The sequence below is a fragment of the Labrus mixtus genome, chromosome 12 (genome assembly GCF_963584025.1).
Source record: "Labrus mixtus chromosome 12, fLabMix1.1, whole genome shotgun sequence".
NCBI lineage: Eukaryota > Metazoa > Chordata > Actinopteri > Labriformes > Labridae > Labrus > Labrus mixtus.
This window is the reverse complement of record NC_083623.1, coordinates 4,254,194-4,278,047: the sequence shown is the minus strand read 5'-3', so window position 1 is coordinate 4,278,047 and position 23,854 is coordinate 4,254,194. Positions and strand designations below refer to the sequence as shown.

General features: G+C 41.7%; 1 protein-coding gene across 1 annotated transcript in view; it reads right to left on the bottom strand.

Annotated features, from left to right (window-relative positions):
• Positions 1-211: 211 nt before the first annotated feature.
• The window catches only part of msraa (methionine sulfoxide reductase Aa), a 35,745-nt gene continuing 12,102 nt past the window's right edge, over positions 212-23,854 (bottom strand). The window contains exons 2-6 of the mRNA XM_061051571.1: positions 16,333-16,401; positions 15,004-15,123; positions 10,613-10,777; positions 9,818-9,864; positions 212-941 (exon numbers count right to left, since the gene is read on the bottom strand). Coding sequence (XP_060907554.1) covers positions 771-941; positions 9,818-9,864; positions 10,613-10,777; positions 15,004-15,123; positions 16,333-16,401 — 572 coding nt within the window. The 3' untranslated portion in view covers positions 212-770. The remainder of the gene's footprint in view (positions 942-9,817; positions 9,865-10,612; positions 10,778-15,003; positions 15,124-16,332; positions 16,402-23,854) is intronic.

The following is a 23,854-nucleotide window of genomic DNA, read 5'->3' as shown; positions in this document are numbered from 1 at the left end:
CAGATGTCAGATATCAGTAACAGATTTTATGAATATCACACACAGTACCTTTAAGTTGTCAGACGCAAGATTTGCAGAAATATGCTAATATGATAAAGCCCGGATGTAAACAGCACATATTAGTCAGGCAAGAAAATAGCAAGATGAATTCTGATTTTGAAAGTTTTTATTCTTATTCATCGACATGTTTTAAAAAAAACAAATCAGTGCATCAGCTTCAAAGCAAACTTTACTGAAATAGTAATTATTTAAGCTACCTGAGCTACGAAAACCTGATTTACATCTGAAGTTAAAATGCACAACTCTCAGTAAGATCATGCCAACAACAATCAGATTTAAAATTCAGTGAAATATGGACTCTACACACCTGATTGAATACCTCTCTGAATCAATGTAGTCTGAAGACAATACAGTTCAGCATGTTTCTGTAATAGTAGGCAATTTCATGCCTAGTACTGTATGTTTAGAGGAGCGTAGCCTTGTATATAAAAACAAAAAAAAACTTCTTTATCATACCCCAAATAATCATAAGTTCTACGACCAGGGCAAGTTTCCTGTTTACTGCAAAGACTTGAGGAGATTGACATCCATTACCAACTTTATTTTGATTGAGAGATGGAAATTAAAGAATTATAAATAAAATCTGAAAGTATGTGTATATAATTAAGACCCAGCTTGCATCTGTAACCCAGTTTAAATCATAAAACAGCCCCATCATTGAAACCCTCGCTAAACTGAGAGAAGAGGACTCTCGGCTCATCGTTGGTTATCTAGGCTTTGGATTTGATTCCGATTGGACAGGAGACACCGGTCCCGGCCAGGCCGCAGTATCCATCAGGGTTTTTATTCAGGTACTGTTGGTGGTAATCTTCAGCATAGTAGAACGTCTGGTCCTCGGCTATTTCTGTTGTAATCGCGCCGTAACCTTCCTCTGTGAGTCCCTGGAAGAAACAGAAAGAAAATGATACATTTCAAGGATATGAACGACAAATAAATATAAATAACAACGAGAGAATGGAGAGGCAGAAAGATGAACATTTCAGTGACTTCAGGGAGAGAGAGAGAGAGAGAGAGAGAGAATGGGGAATAACGTGGGAAAAGAGCAACAAGTCGGATTTGAACCTGGGCCGCTCATTTTCTAGAACTTTAGCCTCTGTACATTCAAGATTTGTATTTGTCACATGCTCATACAGATGTGCAGTGAAATGTAAAGACTGTTCCACGAGGCCATGCAATAAACACTCAAAAATTACTAATACACATATATACAGTGATGTAGAAATATAATGTAAAAATTAAAAAGAAATATTTAAATGTAGAAAATGTAAACAGTGTAAAGTGTCATGGGGCGTGCAAAATAACCACTAAGCTACTGGTACCAGCTCCTTGCAGTGTTCTTAACCAGAAACCAGATTGGCAGAGTAGAGGAGGAGAGGGGGGAAATTAATGGAAACTAACAATACAGTCATTGAACTTTCCTTGACTGTGTGTCTGCTTCAAACCGACACAAGAATCTGTTCTGCTGGAGACAGATCTTTGACGGTTTATGGGAAAGTTAAATGTGTACATCGATTAGCGAAAGGTGGAAGGTGTCAATTCAAGGGGACCCCCAGCCAGCTCCCTTCTGCACATGACTAGATTCCAAATGACATTACCAGCACAATATGTCAGTTCCTGTTGCAGAGGATGTTGGATGACAGATGGAGACATGGATGCACTGTCCATATTTATACACAGTCAGTGGATATAAATTATACAACATTAAGTAAATGTGACTCTCCTTGCAACCAAATTGACCTACTACAGGTACAAATAAAGTAAATCTGAAGCTGAACAACAATACATGCACATATATTTGTAGTCAGACTCTGTGATCAAATTAACTCAACCAGATGGGCTGTGTTTAAATTAAAAGACAAAACGACGCATGAAAAGACACAAACTTAAACTTTATATCCTGACTGAGGGGGTGTTGATTTGTTTTTTCACTGAACGTGTTGTCTAAAACTCCTGACATTGTTTAGATGACGGCAGATGATTCACAAATCAAAGCAGGATAGCCGCATATATTGTATTCTGGTTGTACCAGTGCAACACAAATTTGCACACAAGACACAGATGAAAAAGAGCAGCTGTATAAAACTCGTCGTCAGTAGGGTAAAGATCGTGATGGCGTAATTTTGCAGACAGTTTGAATGTTTCGAATGCACTGCCAGATTAAGTGGAAAGAACTCCTTGGGGAAATACTAAAAAGTGTATTTTTAGTCCAAAAACAACATTCAGACTTTAAGTGTTGCTGGGTAATTTCACACATTGCTGCCTCTAATAGTTAGTGAGGGGTAATTGTTTGAAAACCCATTTAACTTCATTGACGTCAGCGCTCCAAAGTCGTTACAGTCGATGTCAGAAAACAAACCCAGAGGGTCTGAGGTGCTCCTAAATCGAAAATACTAATAAGAGACGAGAGAATCAAAAGATGTAACGTTGGCAGGTTTAGTCAGAATGAGACTCTCCTCTCTGATGCACTCGTGATTCAGACTGGAAGGAGGTAGTTTTCTGAATAGTAAGCACTTTTATTTATGCAGTATTTTGAAATACAAGGGTGAAGACAATTTGCACAAGGTAAAGAAATAAAGTTAAACTGGTGCGTAAATAAAGAAAAAGGAGTTTTTGCCATGATGGCAAATAAATGAAAAGCTTGAGCACACTAACTTTTATAGAAGTTTCTTTCAGGTTTGGAAACTTTAATGTATTGTTATTTCTATTCATTTGATCATTTCTGTCATTATTTATTTTCTTTCTATTATTATTTCCATCCTCATTATTATTCATTTTATTTACTCTGAGTTGAGAATCAGCATGTTCTAAAACAAACAATGCATCTGGTTTGTCCAATGTAATTGTGATGTCCATGTCAAATTATAATCTATCTATCAATCCATCCATCTACTCATCCATCCATCATACCATCCGTCTCTCCATGCGTCAATTCATCCATCCATCTATCTATCCATCCATCACTCCAACAACCCATCAATTAATTCATCCATCCATCCATTCATCTATTCATCCATCCCTCCATCCATCCAACTATTCATCCATCATACCATCCGTCTCTCCATGCATCAATTCATCCATCTATCAATCTATCCATTAATCCAACAACCCATCCATCATCCATCATCCATCCATCCATTAATCCCCAAACATTAGAGTCTGCTTCACAACACAGATGTCACTCTGTCTCTTGCTCTTAATGGAGTTTAATCATGGTGTGTTGTCATTCATAACTCCTCCGTGTGAACGCGAGTGGAGAGAGGTTGAAGGTGTGCTGCTGGAGGAGAGCGGAGGCTCCAGAATAACGGAGGTGCTCAAGGGTGACATCTAAAAGTTTCACTTCCTTTAAATCTGATCAAACACGCAGGTGCTGACAGGACGTGTACAGTTTTTTTTTTGGTTAGTTTAATTAAAGTTATTACATCGTTATCAACAAATACATCTACAGCCGTCCTTGACAGTTCTAATCAGCATCAAAATCATCCTAAATATCTTCATCATCATCATCTTCAATTTAATTAAGTGCGGAGGTGTTCATGTAATGGCTTGGTCTTTAGCTTTTTCTTAAAGGTGCAAGAGGACTCTGCAGATCGACTATATTAACCTGTCCAACAAAACTCAAACTACAAACGCAGATCAAAGCAGTATGATGTCATCCCTAATCAATTAATTCTTTAAAAACAAGCAAAATGTTTAAGATAACATCTGCAATAACTTCACTTGTGTGATTTTTTTTTTTTTTTTTACCAACCTGTCTGTGCGGAACAAAACGGTAGCCAAACTTGCTGACTGTGAGTCGAAGCCCGCAGCTATCTTTGAATTTTAATTGAATTTTTTTAAATCAACATTAAGTCCCTGAGTCAGCCCTGATTTTACACTTGAAGAAAAAAAGTAGGCCACAGTTTTACTTTGAGCCAAAACACAAGTCAAAGCATCTCATCCTCACAAGGAAGACTCGGCTTGTGATGCATCTGATTGTTTTGTCGTTGTTATACGAGGGGTTCATGACTTCAAGTCTGCGGGGCCACAAACGTCTGCGTGACGGATTAGTAAAGCCGAGGAAAAGCTGGGATGATGGTAAGGTCGCCAAAAAAGAAAGTTGAAGTTGTCTGACGGTGTCTCAAAAAGACCGTTTGTGCAGTCTTGGGAAAATAAAGGCACTGCCATCAAGTCCCTCCACACCTGTGACTCCAGAAATAAAAACATCAGCTCACATGTCACTGTTTCTAAAACTTCCTCGACCAACCGTTCCGCGCTTCTCTCGTCCCTGTGTGCCTGGTTGGGCTGGTCCTGCTGATGTGTTAGCAGCCCGCCATAAAAATGCATAATTCACATCCATTAATTTGCATGTCAGAGAAGTAGATTTCTCATTTGAAATGCAAATACCTTGACTGCTCTGGTAAAGCAGGCAAATGTGAACAACACAGATAAGCACCCAGGAGACGCACAGAACGAGAGAAAGAGAGAGAGAGAGGTGTGAAAACATTTGGAAATAAAAAAAAAAAGGTAAAGCTGGCATGTTTAAAGGAAGGATTTCAAAGAGGAAAGAGGAAAATAAAGAGGGGAGAAAAGCAGCTGATTGTGTTTGGAAGACGAGATATCAACATTCATAAAAAAAGGAAAATGTAGCTGCAGACATGAATCAGGAGGGGAAGAGATGCCAGAACAATGAGTACAAACTGCTTCAGCACCCATGCTTGCACCCACTAAGAGAGCACACATGATTACATAAAAGAAGCATGCAACACACACACACACACACACACACACACAAACACACACACACACACACACACACACACAGTTAGCACTTCCACCTGCCATTTTAGACGCAGTGCACACCCTAATGATGGGTAGGAGGCTGGAGAAGAAAAAAGGGAGGCTCCTTTCATGCTGCAGACAACAGCCAGCCGCCTGCAAGGTAATTTTCTGCAGTGCTTTTGTACCTCACTCGCGCAAACACACACAAACAGAAACACACAAACAGAAACACACACACACACAAACACACCAAATTCCCCAATCACTCTGTGTGAACAATGCAATCAAGCCAGGCGGCATAGCGAACACAGTCAACACCCTGACAGTCAAATTAACCAGACAATTCTCCTTGGTTATCGCCTCTTTTCACCCAAAATTTCACTCGTTTTCCCGTCTGTTCTTCACTTTCTATACACTCTTGCATCTACTTGTTCATGTTTGCATGTTTAAAATGTGCTTGTAGATAAAGTAGAAGACATATTGGATACATTCTGATTGTAGTGTCCTGGGGAAATCATCCAAGCTGTGATGCATTTGAGACCTTTCTTTTTTCTTTTTTCTTTTTTTAGATTTGATTGAAATGAGAGAGAAGGAGTGAGTAGTTGGCATTAGCAGCCTAAAGCTTTCTGTGGCTGCAGGTGAAAAGAAAAAAGAAAGCCACCTTTAAAACGCTTCATCAACAGGAAGAAAAAGACCCCACCCAAGAATTGAAGGGGCACAAGTCATTAATATTTTAAAGATGGCACTGTGCACATGCAACGCAATCTGAGTGTGCTAAAGAAATAATGCATCTTAGCTCAACAGAGAACAGAAAAAAACCACTGAATTATTGAACTGTGCATGACTCTTTTGGCACAAAAATGTCATGTAAATCACATATATGTTTACGCACATTAAGACAAACTGAGTCAAAACATAATTTCAGTGTATGCATATATGTGTGCTTGTGTTTGCGTGTGTGTTTGTGCATTAGTTTTGCAACTAAAGCGATTTTTTTGCGGAGGACAGATTTAAGGCCCAGATGGTTTGGCATGGAGCGTGTTTGCTATAGGCCAACTGCTCTCTCACACACACACACATGTACACACACACACACACACACACACACAGATGGGAGAGGGTGGGGGAGACAATCTGGTGAGAAGAAATTGAGAGAGGAAACAAAACCTAGAGAGATTGATGGAGAGATGTGGTGGTTAGATGAAGAGAGTCCGTCTAGAAACTCAATCTCTCTCTCCAGGAGTGAAAAACAAAAAAGAATCACGTGTGTGTGTGTGTGTGTGTGTTCATGTATGACTGTTATATAAAGCTTCAGACTATAACTACCTGTCAGACCAGCGCTAAGACACTGGGAAAGTCAGAAGAAAATGTCAGACAAAGCCTTTCTTTCACCACCTTCTACTTTCTCATGGACTCTCCTCCATCCTTTCTTTTCCATCTATTTTTTTTTATCGATGTCTGTTTGCCTCTAAATGTCCCCTGGTTCTTAAAGGGGACATATTATGAAAAATCCAATCTGACAGTGTTTTTATGCATATATTTGGGTAACCTGAGAGTCTACAGACCCACAAAATGTGAAATAAATTCATCCAGTCCTTTGTTTGTGGTCTGCATAAGTCTTACAACACAGAGAAAAATGCTCTGTTTCAAATTTGCTCCCCTTGTGATGTCACAGTTCTGGTTGTGATGTCACAGATTCTGGTTAAAAATACCCTCCCCTCCCCTGGTATCTCCACCCATGGACTTCACCCCCAGCCTAGAACAAAACTTTTGCGCAGGTCTGTCATTTTTATTCTCGTTACAGAGGAGTGATGTCTACCTGGAAAACTCAGGGGCGGGCTCGTTGCATTTAAAGAGACACACACACCAAAACGGAGCGTTCTGAGAGAGCTGGTTTATACAGGGTCACAAACCTCCTCTGGTGCTTGATTCATGTTATATTTTGACCAAAGCACAGCACAGATGTTTCATTTAGACCACAGGGGGACTGTTTGAAAAGGTGGAAAATGGTTCATGTTCCCTTTAAAGATAATTCTGTGACACCAAATGCTGCCTCTAGGGTTGTCACATTACCTGAATTTCAACTTAAGGCATGTTACTCGTATTAATCACAAATATCTGTTCCTGTTTCATTGTCATGGCAACAGAAATAGAGGTCATAGGAACCCAATATTTTGTTAATTTCTTGTTAATCAACAAAAATTACAGGAAAACTTCTGCAGACGGCCTGAATTGCAAAAATGTAATTTCCTAGAAGCAGCTTTAGGTGAAAAATATAACTGAAGGTCTGCAGGTTTTATTTAAAAAGCTATCAATCATCAAAATAACTGAGATGGTATTGTTTTAAAAAAATACTTACTACCCCTACACTGGCCTAAGGTCGCCAGGGAGAGGTGTGTTTCTAAACTCTGCTTTGGTCTGTATTTAAACACAAAGAGGCAACGAAGTGAAGCTTGAGTTCAGCTCTGCTGCAGGATTTACAATTCTACAATTCACTTAGCAGATGCTTTTATCCAAAGGGACATTTTATTTATTTAAAATCCTTGGGGTACTAGGTTCCTCACAAGCTATCTGCTCCTTCTAGTGACCTGTTTGAGTAGTGCACAAGTAGAAAACAATGAAACGTGGCTTTTAATCGCTAGTTAAAGGTCAAATATCATGCAAAATACGCTTCACCATGTTTCTCTAACATTAATATGTGTCTCTAGTCCGTCTACAAACCCGCCAAATATGAGAAAAGTCCGTCCTCTCCGTCTTTTTCCTGCTCCACTTTTCAGAAAACGTGTGCTCAAACAGGCCGTTTGGAGATTTTCCCTGACGTTGAAGTCTGTCACCTTCATCTGTGTGACATTATAAGGTGTCTTTAAACGTTCATTTAAAGGTGTGTTCAGACAGAGCGTAAGGAAATCTCTCGCTTCCCATCATCATTCATGCAATTTTCACAGCAGGACCATTTGTGTTTATTGCTGCAAACGTCTCATATAGAGATACTTAATGTGTGTTTGCTGCAAGCTAATGGACGATGAATGCAGTAACCTTGTCTGAGGGAGAGTGCGTCTCTGTGTTTTTGTATGCACAAGTTGACACTAAAGCATTCTGCACCGCCGCCGCCCCCCCCCCCCCCCCCCCTGCAATTAGTGTCAAATCCTATCCTGACGTTCTCTTTGAATGCAAACACACCGCCGCTGAAATATTCGACAAAGTTGTGGAAAAATGTTAGAAAGAAAAAACCTTAAACCACGTCTGCTGATTCTCTGGTGACGATGGAAATCTGCACTCAATCTTCCAGAAGTGTTTTGATTTGATGTTAATCTTTAAAAGAGAAGAAGCTCACACCCTGTGAGTTCAACTACTTACAAATAGCAGCACAGTCGTGTTCAGTCCTCTTGTCTCCACAAACCAATAAACATCTACAATCACTTCAGACGTCAAAGTGTTTGGGCTCATGATTACTGTATTTAGAAGCTTTCATCTCAATTTTCCCAAACTGGAGAGGAGAAAAATGAAACGAAGACGCAGTGAAATAACATTTGATTTCATGTTTTTGATGAGCCTGATGGGAAAACTATTGGGCGTCATCCAAAGACATCCACAGCGTTCGACCCTGAAGAAGATCCCCAGTCGATCTGTTTGTGTTAATAAACGGGCAAATCCTCTCGAGGCCATGAAGGTGTTTAAGTAGAAATGTGGTTTAGATTTTGAAATGTCTTGTTACAGTCATCTTAGCAGTTTAAACTTTTGGTTAGGGTTGTTCCACTTTTCAGAAAATGTGTGCTCAAACAGGCCGTTTTGGAGATTTTCCCTTCATGACATCACAAAGGGCAGTAGCCCCTCCCCCAGGTGGGTGACACTCCCACAGCTAGGTGTTTGTTCTGCCCTCTGAGTCTGCCTTCTCACCGTAAACAATAGGACATGGAGCGAGAAAGACAGAGTACACCCAAGCCCTTCCAGAGAGGGGGCGTGGTCAGACACAGCTCATTTACATATTTAAAGGTACAGACACAGAAACAGCCTGTTCTGAGCAGGGCTGAAATAGAGGGGCTTATAGACATGATCAAATACAGGATCAGAGTGGATTTAGAACAAGACACTTCACACACATGTTTTGAGAAGCTCTGAGACTTGTTTAAACTGGTTCAAAAGGAGAATATGCTAAGTTTAACCAAATCGTTTTTGCGGCTTTTGATTCAGAATAAAAGCACAACTGAAGTGTTCACCACCTCTTAGTTACCAACACTGTCTACAGAAAACTGAATTCATGCTCCCCCCAAACCCATTAAAATACTTGAACCCAGGAACCACATGAGCTCGTGTTTCTGTCACATCATGAATACAGTTTTTTTCGATTTGTTCATGTGGGGCTGGACTACGGCAGCGATGGAGGTCGAGAGAGTAAAAACAAAGAGCGGAGAGACTTTGTTAAGACAAAGGATGTTTTTTAGAGGGACAGGATGGAGAAGTGGAAAAAAATAAGAGCAAAGGGACATTTGAATTAAGAGCAGATTACACTAGAACAGAAAAGAGAAAGGAAAGAGTACAATAGAGTACAACCTCCTCCACATCGGTTTCCAAGGCAACAAGCCCTGTTGGTGGGATAGTGGTGCAGAAGTCTCAGCAGGAGAGAGTTCAACAGAGGGAGTTGGTGTGCATGTGTGTATGAGTGAGTGTGTGTGTGTGTGAGTGTGTGTGTGTTGGGGGTGGGGTTGAATTTAAGAGCATATGGACATGTATGGCAAATGCAACATGCACACACAGACAGATTTATTTCTGTGTTCATGTGTTTGTGGTCGTCAAAGAGGCCTCCGTTTGTATTTCTGAGACTCTTTCGCAAAAAGGGGGGGGAAGGACGGAAGAGGGGCATGCTGGGAAATTGAGTCAATAAAATGGGGGAAAAAAAGGAAGTAACAAAGAAGAGAAAGAATAGAGAGTGAGTAGAGACATACGTACAGAGATGATGGAGGAGGAGTAAAGGCTGATTGATCAATAGATTTGTGTGTACCTTCTGGTATTGCTCTTTGGATGCTGACGCTTCCTGATCCAGTACAGCTTACAGGGTCTAAAGCTCACATTTTGGGTCATGACAAACACCAACGATGGAATAAAGAAGGCCTCAGCTGTGCTAGCTGACATTAGCTTTCAAGCATACTTTAAAGGTCCCATATTATACAAATTTTCACCTTTCATGTTTCCAGTCTGTGAAACCTAAAGAGTAGCTTTACAGCTCACAAAACTCCTTTTTATCTGATACTGGTGTCAGTAAAAACCCTGATTTCAGCGTCTGCCTGAACGGTAAGTTTCAGCTGCTGTCTCTTTAAGCCCCCCCCCCCCCTCCCCTCACATGCCCACTTTCCTTCTACTGGCCAGCTCTCTCTTGAAGCCTAACATGGGGCCAGAACGCTGCAGGGCTGCCAGTGGAGGGAAACTCTCCTGACAGAAGCGAGCCGATGTAAAATATTTCATCGGCTTGAAGCAGTCTTGTGAAATTCATGGGGGAACTTCATATCAGGGAACTATCGAGTGATTGACAGAACAAGCTGTTTAGCGCCCTGCCATCTCGTGAAGAGGAAGAGAGATAGCCCCGCCCACTCAGGGACGCAGTTAGATGCATTCATCAGATAGGTACATTTTCTTTATTTGAGAGTAAACCAGAGTCAATGCTCCTGGGCAACTCGTTACAAAGGTCAGGCCAGTGACTTTGAAAAGCCACTGAACCTTTAACTTAATGTAAGCCCCTTGAAAGTACATTTTAAAATGTCATAATTAGCCTGTTCAAATGTCAACAAATTAGACATACTTTCCATTCTGTCTGGTTTAATATAAAACTTTCTGCTTGTGTGTGTGGCTGAGGTTTTACCTTGAGTCGGGTTGTGACTTTCCCAGAAAACTTTGAGCAGGTTGGCAAAGCTGATCTTCTCTGGATGGAAGACGACCCTCACCACTTCAGTGTGACCTGTCTGACCTGAAAATACAAAAACCACGAGACAGGGAATGCATATGCTGCAAAGTTCAACGGATGTGTCAAATTCACTCCCATTCGTTCATTCATGCAAAGCCAAATAAAGGTCAAGTCGAAAAACCCAGAAAACAAGAGAAAAGGCTGCATACCAAATAATCACAACAGGAGACCTCCAGACCTGTAGGTGGCGCTAAGTGGAAAAGGTTTTATTTCAAAGGGAGAGAGAGAGAGAGAGGGAGATCGGGGACTGAATTTACTGATAAGGAGACAAATGAAAAATAGACTCCGCCGAAGTAAAGTGAAAAAAAAAACACACACAGCTTTGGACTCTGATTTGATGGAACTTTATCTGCTCAACATCTGTTTAGTCGGCCATATTTTTTATCATTTGCTACACGTTCTAGTTGGTGTAATGCTTTGAGATTTTGCATGCAATTTTGAATTCACATTTCTCCAACAGGAAAATCTTTTGGCCGTTGGATCGTGTAAGTCGGCCACCATATAAACAGTCAAAAAAGCACAGTAGACGGCGCTTTAAGTGACCTGATCGTGATCATGAGAAAACCATCACAATTATCTCAATGAATTGTGACCTAGCATTAACAGCAGCTCTAGACCTGGAAATGTTTCCCTCCGGATTAGTTTCTCCCCTCCACCATTGCTCTTGACAAAGTTGATATCAGAAGAAAGTCCCACCTTCTTGATTTGATTGGTTGGTGACATAAAAGTGACATTGACGACGGGTTGGGCAGTAATCCAAAAGTTGAACTGTATGTGTTTTTTCAAGATGAATTTTGTTTTTCATTTATTTGAAAGGAAAGTGGATAAGAGTAGGACAACAGGAAGTAGAGCAGGTATGACATGAAGGGAAGGAGCCTCAGGTCAAACTTGAACCTGGACCGCCTGCTTTGAGGACTATAGCCTCTGTACATGGGGTGTGACCCAACCGCTAGGCCATCGGCGCCCCAGTTGAACTGTTTTTAAGTAAGAGGTCTGTGAGAGTCGACTCGGGCGTTTTTGTGCTCTGGACTCTGAAAACACTGAACTGTATTGGTTCTGTAATGAAAACGGGCGATACCAGTCACATTGGACCAATTTTTAATGCCCCAGAAATGGCAAATACTAAAGTTGAGAATATTCTTTCCATCGCCGTTTTCAAGGTCAGGACTATAAATGTCCCACGTTTTAAGCCGTTACTGGAAGACGAAGTCCAACCAGGAGCTGCCAGACTCTTTCACTCTCGTTCATCAGCGTGTTACCTCCATTTGTTGGGTTTTCAACAGTCGCAGACAAACACGTTACAAAGTTTCTCTAAAATTATTGAATTAACAAATAAGAGGAAGAAAATTCCGGTTTTGTCCTTGAGAAGCTGCCATTAGTCCAAAGCTGATAACAACGTTCAGGCATAACAAACGATGCTTCCTTCAGACGGAGAGATAGCAGCTGGTGTGGTGGTAATGAGTGTGACCCATTACACTGCACCTCATCTTCCTCCCATCTCTCATTCCACCTCCACTCCTATCTCTCTCTCTGTGTCTCTCTCTGAGCCTTATTACTTTTTTAATATCAGGAGTTATGGATTCCTACGCTGGATATTGGTGAACAGAGACAAAGCAGCGGTCGATATTAAATTAACGCCTCGCCGGGCCAATCTCGCAGGAATAAATTCATCTCGGACGAGACGGGAAATAAAGAAGTGGTTTGGAATGAAGCTAAAGAGATCTGCTGCCCACGTAATGTACATTTAACCGTACAAGTATCTGATATTTACATTATTCACATTGGGTTTGATAGTTGACCACGAAGCCATGAGGAATCCCATGATGCACTGAGGGCAAAGACAGTGGATGGTTCTCAAAGTATCGTTACAGAGGAGGTTACATCATCAGATCCTGTTTGAGGACGATGTTAAATATCTTCCTCCTCAACGGAGATTTTTCAAAGGATGGCAAGTTTATTCATAAAGCACCATTCATACAAAGAGCTACACACAGTTAAAAACAGAACATTAGGAACATTACGAGAGATAACGGTCGAATGCAAATTCGAGCAAGCAGTTCTTTTTCTTGTAGATTTTGGGTCACTTCGCACTACAGACACACGTTTTGTGTGCTGGAAATCCTGTCTCAGCCAAACTTTCAGTCCACCTTAAGACAGGCTGACGTTACAGCTCCACTGCTTCAGACGAGGACGGCCGGGATGGCGCCCGGAGCACTTAACTCGCCGCTTGACGGGCGTCTGAAAAGTGGGCTCGTTCCGATTTTTCGCCTCCACTCTTGATCGCCAAGATTTTCGCTGCAATAGGTGACGCAGCCTCAATGAATGCACCTGATTGGTTAAAACGCGCGGCTTAGAATGGAGCTCTGGTCTATTCCTGCCCGGCGAGCGCACCGGAGCCCCTTCCAAAACTCGCCGCAAAGATCCCAACATGCACTGCGCGACTTCCTCTCTGCCTCTCCAAAGGAAATGAATAGAGAAGCGTTGATGCTGATCAGTCTTCGGAACCAGTTGAGCTGGAGCTGAGGCGGGTTTTAAGCCTCCTGACAAACCATTACATCGCGCCCACCTGTCAATCACGTCAGCTAAGACCGCTACATAAGGAGCTGCTACTGGAAGCTGCCGTACTGTTGCTGTGTGTGCTGCTGTGGTAACGTCATGGAAATTATACTGGGATACATCGTCTGTGGGGGTGGAGGAGCAGAGAGAATCACTCCCATGATTCCCCGCCAGCCTCGACGTCATCTAACTTGTTGTTTTGATTGAGAGCCCCCTGGTGGTGGAATTAAGTCTTGTGTTGTTATTTGTAATGTTTCTTTCTTTCTTAGGTTTTTTTTTGTTCATGTTGTTGGAGTTCTGTGTTTTAATGTGAGTCATACACCAGATGTTCTGTGAGCAAACACAACCACAGTTTTTGTTTTGTACATTTTTTGAGCCCTTAACACTGAAGAATAAAACACTGATTGTCGAGGACGAAGGCTCCGACAACAAAAAAACAAAAACAACAATGAATAAACAAGAACTACGACGGAGAATCGAATGAAGACTGTGGGAGTGTTTTTTTTTTTTTTTTAAACTCCAGTCATAGAGGAAAAAGAAAAAAATATGCAAATTGAATCAGCACATTTCAAAACCCCACACTGATCTGAGCGTAAATATTTATCAACAATGAATATGCAGATCAATCTTGTTTTTCTCTCTTAAAGATGGAAAGGTTTCAAGAGTTGTTGTTTCTCCGTACTCCGCCAAAATAAAACATTAATTTCAAACCATATCCAACAGTTCACACCAGGATAATCAAGTTAAAGACAGAATTTCTACAATTCATTTAGCAGAAACTTTCCTCCAAAGCGACGTACATAAGACAGTAAGTACGACATAGGTAAGGATCTAGAGAGGAGGAAACAACGTCAGGAAGTGGAAACAATAAGCTTTAAGTCTGAACGGACACACAGGTGCTGACAGGAAGTGACCAGAGGTGCTGACAGGAAGTGACCAGAGGCAAAGCACAACATTGACGGCTGCTCTTGAGAGTTTTAATCAGCATCAAAACCATCCTTAAAATCGCCTTTATCAACAACAAAACCATCATCATCGTCATCAATAATATCATTAAGGTCGTAGGTATACATGAAGGAGTTGGGTCTTTAGCTTTTTGCAAGGTGCAAAGCAGCAGGCAGCCGTCCGGGGGGAAAAAAGCACAGCGCTCCGCCTTTTTTGTGAAATTAAAAATAGATCAAACCATACCTTCAAAATGTTTGACAGTTATTTAAGCTCATACTAAAATGAAGTTAGAGAGTAAACGAGACAGGTGGTGATGCAGGTGTAATCATGGATTCACTCTGTACTGGCTGGATGAGGGAATCAACGGGAGGTCTGGACACACATTACAAAGAAATACACAAACACACACACACACAAACACACACACATACACACACACACACGCACACACACACACACACACACACACACACACACACACACACACACACACACACACACACGCACACACAGCCTGCTCAGAGCGGTCAGGCATCAATAGCACCCTTATCCATGCCCCAGTATAATAGGACCGGAGGGAAATTATTCAACTCTTCTGTTTATGTGAGTCTGTTTTCCACAATCTATTAACTCTCAGAAGACAACACGTTGCCCAGTGTGTGAGTGTGAGTGTGTGTGTGTGTGTGTGTGTGTGTGTGTGTGTGTGTGTATGGGTATGCAAAAGCTACCTGTGCAGACTTCCCTGTAGGTGGGGTTTACTGTGTATCCGCCTGCGTATCCCACTTGAGTGGAATAAACCCCCTTCTGTCTCCAAAACTTCCTCTCTGCTCCCCAGAAACAGCCCATACCTACAAACAGAAACAACAGAGAGTGATGAACATGAGATGAGATTAACCAGCAGCTGTTTAAGATCTATCAGTTAATGGTTTCAGGGATTTCTTTTAATGCAGATATGCAGAGAAACCGCTCTTTAAAGTGTCTCACTAATATTGATTGGCCCTCTTTCTTTGACATACATAGCTCTCTGTTCAGACGGCTTTTTTTTTCCGGGCCCTAACCGAGCTCAGCCGTCATCACATCTTTGTACATTCTTTTTTTGGATTCTGTCGGCGTAATATTGGAGTCCCAGTCTGTGAATTCATATTGCGTTTAACAAGTTGCATTGTTAAAAAATCCTGCAGTTGTTCAGTCGTCCGTACATGTTCGTGTCCAGTTAAATTGGATTAGACTGAAATACCAAACAGATCAGATTTGTGAGGTGCATGCAGTTTTTTACAGGGTTTTACTTTTATTAGAGTGATTGACTCCCCTTGGTTAGAAATAAAAACATTGAAGGGAGATGAATAGACTGAGAATGTTTTCTTATTTGATAAAACAGATTTAGTTTAATTTTGTGGACATAATAAGCAGTTAGTTATTTATTTAAGTTATTTATCTCGCAATTCACAGCATATCGCAAAATGTTTAAAATGGTGATAATGTCATATCGTGGTGCCTCGGGTGATTTCCACCCCTAGCTGCTGCATATACTATTATATGAGTCATGTTTTTCCACTTGTGAAGAAATATTTTTCCCCTCAGAAGTCATATGGCAGCATTGCAGAGATATTTCAGCACCATGGAGAGCGCCACAGGCCAAAGTTTAGTTTGCTAATATTATTTATTTAAGTGTACATTTAGATAAAAGTTGATTCAAGTGTTTATATTATTGATATAAGGGAACTGTCAGTGTAAAAGAAAAACACAAAACAGAAAGCTACTTATCCGGCTACTAAAGGCAAAGGGTTGGCTGCATTTTTCTCAAAATACACGTCACTGGCAGCACTTCCTGTGGAGCCCTGTTTATTCTAAATAATGAGGATCTCGTGCGATGTAAGTTGATGGATGGCTGACCAATACATCTAAACTCAGGGCAACATACAGTCTAGTAATTTGTTATCAGATAGTATTCAAATCATGAGATAGAAGCAAACATCGACAATGTAACGTATATAACGTATATAGTGTCAAATACTTTTTTTAAAAAGCAATAAAAAGGAATATGAACAAACACTTACCGAACATGACCATTTCTGTCCCTTCAGGAAAAGGAGGAACAGTTCTGTTTCCGCTCACGTCATGTTTGGCTGCAAGAGAGCGAGAGACAGAAGTCAACATCAGATAAAAAGAGTAAATTATGGTAAGTTGGTAAGGTATGTTATTTATATCAAAATATTAGCACCATGATAAAATGTTAAAGGTCACATATTCTCCTCCTTTTCAATCAGTTTAAATAATTCTCAGAGCTCCTCAAAACATGTCTGTGAAGTTTCTTGTTCTAAATCCACTCTGATCCTGTATTTGATCATAAACCCCTCTATTTCAGACCTGCTCAGAACAGGCTGTTTCTGTGTCTGTACCTTTAAATATGTAAATGAGCTGTGTCTGACCACGCCCCCTCTCTGGAAGGGCTCGGGTGTACTCTGTCTTTCTCGCTCCATGTCCTATTGTTTACGGTGAGAAGGCAGACTCAGAGGGCAGAACAAACACCTAGCTGTGGGAGTGTCACCCACCTGGGGGAGGGGCTACTGCCCTTTGTGATGTCATGAAGGGAAAATCTCCAAACGGCCTGTTTGAGCACACATTTTCTGAAAAGTGGAGCAGGCGAAAGACGGAGAGGATGGACTTTTCTCATCATTGTGGGGTTTGTAGACGGACTAGAGACACATGTTAGAGTCAGGGAATCTACATGCTGGTTTTCTTTCTCCACGCAGAGTCAGGCTGATTTGTGGCTGAATCTGGTCGACATGTTTGATCTGTAACTGATTCTTAGCTTCACTTTAAAAAGTAGATATCCATTTATTGAGACAAATAAATCATCATTTGAATACAGCTGATAGGAGCTGGTGTGTCATTAGCATGGATAGCGCTCCGTCTGCCGTCCACACACCAAAGCCTGCTGAAACGTAATTGGTCAATTAAGCTCAGACTACAAATGTACTTCAAAAAGAATGAATGCTTTTATGCTGAGAGTCCAGACCCGAGTACAGAATCTACATTTCCACGTAGGATCTGTAAATAGAGATTCTTATTCCTTTAAGTAGTTAAAGGTCACATATTATGTAAAATACTCTTCACCATGTTTCTCTAACTACTTGAGAAGCTTCAGAAATGATCAATCAGATCTCCATTCATAAAAACAAACATTCTTAAAAGTTGTTATTTTGGGCTGACTTAATGCCAGTTAGTTGCAGGTAAATCAGAAGTGGGCTCATACGGCTGAAGCTATAAAAGTTATCATCTACTCCTGAACAGACACACACTTTATGAACGAGCGCTACTCTGGGACATAACGGCCAGAGAAGCGACGATGTTTGCTGCAGACGGAAAAAAGAAAAGTCTCGCCTGGAACTCATTTATGCTAACCGCTGGCTTCACCACGACTTAATGAGAAACTGCCATCTGTTCCCAGAGGCGAATAAACGTCAATCAGGCGATGACAGACGATGATTGCTGATGACTTCCCAGATTGACGGTGTTTCAAATGAGTCGGTGTGTGTTCACTGCTCGGTGACTTTTTTCATTCTGTAGCAGCGCTGTGGACACGTCGGTAATTAAAAACAAGACATTTCCTAAAGGGTGCCTCGGTCTTTGATTTTTAATGCCTTGGTGTCAAAAGTTTTTTATATAATGTGGTTTCAAAGGTTGATATTTTGGAATGGTGATAACTATATCAGCATCGGCACTTTGAATGGAAACACTGCCTGAAGGGCGCCATCATGGTTTAGCTCATTGCTTCACATGTGCGTGAACTACTAGAGCTTGACCGATAATATCAGCCGATATTAGAACATCAAGTGACAATCAGTATCGGCTAATTTAATCGCAGACATGCAAAATTAGTAGATTTATTCATTAGTCAAACAGCATTTTATTTGAGGTTCATTGTATTACACTAGCAGTTCTGTCACCAGCAGAGGGCGCTACATGGATTACAACAAGCGTCAGCACTCTCCAGAGAGTCGAGCTGTGACGCACGTACATGCTCAGTTATTTTCCAGTTGAGTGAGCATCCTGTCTTTGTTGTAAATCTTTTCTAAAAGAGTTTGATAACTGCATTTGAGGGATCAACGCAATAAATGTTTTTTTATCTATCTCTAAAGATCGAACACGGATTAAAGCGAGATATCAGACGATTTATCGGTATCAGATTTTTGCTCTTTCTTGTATCGATATCGATATCGATACCATATCAGTCGGGTCGTACTATGTTTAAACGTTAAAGCCCTAAAGTGGAAGGCCCCTCACAACCCTGTCCTTTCAATAAAAGGCATGAAAAGCCAAAAAGATAATTTTTTTGAAATGCTGCCTGAAGAATGTGAACGTGTTTCCAACTCAAAATGTAAACGGACAGATTATTAATATAACAAGCAGACGTGATGCAGTTTTTGTCAGCGCTGTCTTCTTATTGGGTCAGCATCAGTAAAACACACCACAAAGCAGTGACCTGAAACTAAAAACGTTTTTTGTTTAAGTCTAAATTTACAGAAAGATTTTTTTTTTTGGTTGTAACGGCCGAAAAATCCTCTTTAAATCCTCCCACACCGCTGACAGCTCGCCACATGTACAATACTTTACATCAAATTTGAGAAAAAAGACTCCACAGCTGAAGAACAAGGAAGAACTACAGTACTGAAATCCTCTCAGACACACACACACACACACACACACACACACACACACACACACACACACACACACACACACACACACACACACACACACACACACACACACACACACACACACACACACACACACACACACACAGTGACCCACTTTAACAGCAGCTCTGCTTAATTTCATACGAGCTGCTTTCACTCCAATCAACACGGAGCCAGAGGTGCACCAGGACACATTTGAGGCCACCCAGCCACCTGGCTGAGCTCGAGGCAATGTGTGTGTGTGTGTGTGTGTGTGTGTGTGTGTGTGTGTGTGTGTGTGTGTGTGTGTGTGTGTGTGTGTGTGTGTGTGTGTGTCTACAGATGGCATGCAGTACGATGCTGTGGGGGAGGAAGATGGATTAAAATAAATGGGATGGGGTAGAATGAGAATGAACCCAACATCTGGATTCCCCCCTCCATTCTCCTCATGCCCCCCCCCCCCCTCTTTCTCTCACACACACACACACACACACACACACACACACACACACACACACACACACACACACACACACACACACACACACACACACACACACACACACACACACACACACACACACACACACACACACACACACAAAATCTTCATGCATGGGAGCGTAATTGTTGTGCAGGGCAGCATGCCTATAGACAAAAAGCAGCCAGATGAAGAGCGCCAACCAATCAGCAGCCCTCCACACACACACACACACACACACACACACACACACACACACACACACACACACACACACACACACACACACACACACACACACACACACACACACACACACACACACACACACACACACACACACACACACACACACACACACACACACACACACACACACACACACACACACACACACACACACACCTAAATATGATTTCATGAGGCTCACTCCATCTTGACAAACGAATGTAGGTTGTGTATTCTCTTTTAACGGTCGTCAGCACCATGGAGAGAGAAACTGTAGTCAGATTATTTAATCTCACCCGCCGCACACATTTCTCTGAATCTCTAAGTCGTCTTTGTTTGTCTGATTACACGAGCTGACTTTTCTTTTCCGCGGTGAAGACAGCGACGAGTCTGACAGCCGAGCAGAAAATCCTCATCCCCTTCTTTCCTTGCATTCTGAAAGATGAATATTTGAAACTTTGTTGTTGTGGTGACATGACTCACAGCCTCCTCACTTCCACTTCCTTTTATTCTATCGTCCCATCATGCATTGTTCCTGTTGTTAGTGTGGTGAGTTTGAGTTTGCCTCACGTTGTTTTAATGGTACAGAAACACTTCTCCAGATCGTATTTGAGCCAAATATCATCATCAGCAGCAGCAGTAACTGTTATTTCCCACTGAAAGATCCAGAAACAAAGACGCCATGTTTTTCTCTAAAAGTCCAGCATCATCTTACAACCTCTTACCAATTCTCCATCCACAGAGCACTTTGGTGGATGCAACAGTGGGATTTGTAGTTTTTTATTTTCTCCACTGTCCTACATTTCATTTCTTTTCTTGTCTGCTGATTTTATCCATCGTTGTTTTTTTAAATGTTGATCGTTGTACAGTGTCCTTGTGTGCCTTGAAAGGCGCTTCTAAATAAAATGTATTATTATTATAATAAAAACTCAAACTCAGGGTTGCCAGTTAAGCTCACTGTGTAGAGCCGGAGCTGAAAATACACAGTGGCCACAGTCCTCGATGCATCAATCACAGACTCAAGTCCCAGCCCCGACCCTTTGGTTGATGCATGTCGACCCCACTATCTCCCACCACACACTTCCTGTATCTTCTCAGCTGGAAAACAAAATCCTTATTTACTGAAATCAATGAATTCAGTATGACACAACCTTCATTTCTTATAGCACGGTGTTATGATAATGCTTTAGGAGGATTCACTTCAGTGTCTTTAGCGGTAGGTGTGGTTGGTAGGAGGAGAAGCAGGGTGATGTCACACCTGATGGGGGGGGGGGGCTCTTTTTAAATAATAATGTTCTTATGTCTTCTGGTGTTTTTGTGAATTTGTTTAGTCTACTGTATGATTAAAAAGTGAACTGCATTACTCCAGTACAAACATCACAGCTTTCAATTGATCAAAACACAACTAAAGACGAGGGGAAAATATTCAGTTATATCTGACGGTAAGACCAAGAACGTCTTATATTTGCATGAAACCGGCCTCATTTAAAGCCTCGGAAAAAATCACAAACAAGACCTCAATATTTCAGATCCTGCATCCCAAAGCTGCTACAAATACTCTTCTTCTTCTTCCTCCTCCTCCTTCTCCTCCTCCTCCCACATTATCCTCTGTGTGTGTTAGTAATGGCTGCCTTCAGGGACCAGTGGAGGCATGTTCATTACTGGCAACACACACACACACACACACACACACACGTAGCCACACACACGCACACACACACGTAGCCACACACACACACACACACACACACACACACACACACACACATAAAACGGAGAGATAAACAATTTAAATGTAAATGTCAGTGGGGAAAAGACAATACATCCAGACAGAATGCTAATGAGTCTAACAGCTCTGTGTGTGTGTGTGTGTGTGTGTGTGTGTGTGTGTGTGTGTGTGTGTGTGTGTGTGTGTGTGTGTGTGTGTGTGTGTGTGTGTGTATGTGTGTGAGTGTGTGTGTGTGTGTGTGTGAGCATGATTAAGAATAAAACAAAAAGCTGAATCCTGAAGATGCAGATCAGACGAGCAGTGTGCTCTGAACACGCTTCTTTCTGTCGGTTGCTCACATGTTCAGTTATTTCTGGAGAGATCAGAGTCAAAGCTGCAGGAGTCACCATGTTTTCATCGATACTCGCACAGAGGTTGTCAAAGTTTTTTTTCTTTTTTATGTACATACTTTGCGATGCCGTCTGCATCATGGCTCAACATTAAAAATGGGACTCCTGGCTCTGATGCACAATTTAAAAGACTCCGGTCCAGCTGACTGCATGTTCCCTTTTGAACAGACAGCCTTAAAACACACAGTATGTCATATTTTGTTCCCGTGATGGTGCTTTGTGAGCTCATCTCATTAGTCCATCTCGTCCAGCTTTATTAAAAAAAGTGCCGTAAGTAAGCTCAGCCGTCATCCCGTCTTGGTAAATTCAAAACATCATATTACTGCATGTCACTATCTCTAAAACTCTTTTCACACATACAGAAATCTCCTGAAGAACTCTGGAGATTTGTCTACCCGGAGGTTATGTGTGAACACAAACAGACACATTTTTCGCGCGGACTTTACCCAGAGTTTCTCCGGCCAGACCTCTAGTATTTTATGCGCAGAATATCCGAGTGAGCTGATGTCTGAACGCGGCCGAATATACTCCGGAGATTTCAACTCGAGCCAATAGAAAGAGAGTGACGTTTATATAGTGACTGCCTAAAGTGTCTGCCCGCGACCTCTACGATCTCCGTGGACGTAATTAAACGTCTGCATTCTGTTTTCTGTTCGTCAGCATGTTGTTCTCCTCTCTTTTGTGGATGTTGTCATTCCATTGGATTACACATAACATTGATATAAAGACAAATATTCTCATTATAACGTCGTGTAGCGGACTCTGTTGCTTCGGCCGCTACTTCCGCGTTGTTTATTTACGTCACGTCTTACCTCGGGAAATCCCCCGACCCCCCCCTCCCCTCTGACAGGGAAAGTCCCCCGCTGTGAGGAGCATATGTGAACGACTAGGTCGGGAGAATCTCCGGAGAAGTCCTCCTGTAATTATCTGTAAGAGTGTGCGTATGTGAAAACGGCTTAAATCTTAGTTACTAACCTCATGTTTTCCTGGGAGCTCCTGAGCTCTTATATCTTCCTCTGGATTGTCGGTGGGAACGGCCTACTGCTACGTTTTCACTGTTACAGTTGAAGTCTACAACAGTAGCATCTCTCACTATACCAAAAGCTGTGGAGGTGTTCAATAAGCGGACTAACGACTAAACATCCTCGCTAGTTGGCACCAGAATTACAATTTACTGATTGTAAAACCGGCACAGAGGACCGACGGCATCTCTTTGCGCGGAGCAGTTTGCCAGTATAAAATGTAGATGAAGCTGTTTGTAGGCTGTGTCAGGTTAAACTGGTATATCTACTGGACTGGAGCAATGCGTGCATGCACAGGAATGTGGACTTCAACCTGCAAGGAGGACCGAAGGCTAACGGTGCTAGCACTGTGTTAGCGACACTGGGCAAACCAATTTGACTTTGTTAACCTGCAGACACTGTGATCACTTCTTTAACCATGTTAAATAACTTGTGTTTCTGTCTTGTTAGACTAGTTGACTAGTCTGAATTTAGTCGCCTATGACTATAACAACAAGTGCCTAAAAATACCGCCACAGCCGAGACTAATTTGGGAACAACAATCAGTTTCTTGGAAGTGGCGTGCAACCCTTTGAATTTTTCTTCTTTTGCTTTATAAGCTCTCCCTGATACAGCTCTGTCTCATGTTGGCCTAAGCAGTGACTCATAAATAAAGTAATATGTATTTTAAAAAAAACAACAGGAACAGCCTCATAACCCGGGACGAGGCTCAGACGACGGATAAATCATTTTCGCAAACACAAAGAAGAAAGAGGAAGAAAATGAATACCTTCAGCAAAACATTCATTAATATTCTACAGTAATCTTTCCTTCACACACACACACACACACACACACACACACATACACACACACACACACACACACACACACACACACAGAGGTATTTTTCTGTAGAGTAATTATTCCTTTGAAATGCCTGTTTCTCGTGGTCGCCCTTTATCTCAGTGGGGATGATAACAACGCTTCTTGTTGATTAATTGAATTCAAAATTTCCTGTGAGGTCGAATGCAACAACGTGTGTGTGCGTCTGTGCGTCTGTGCGTCT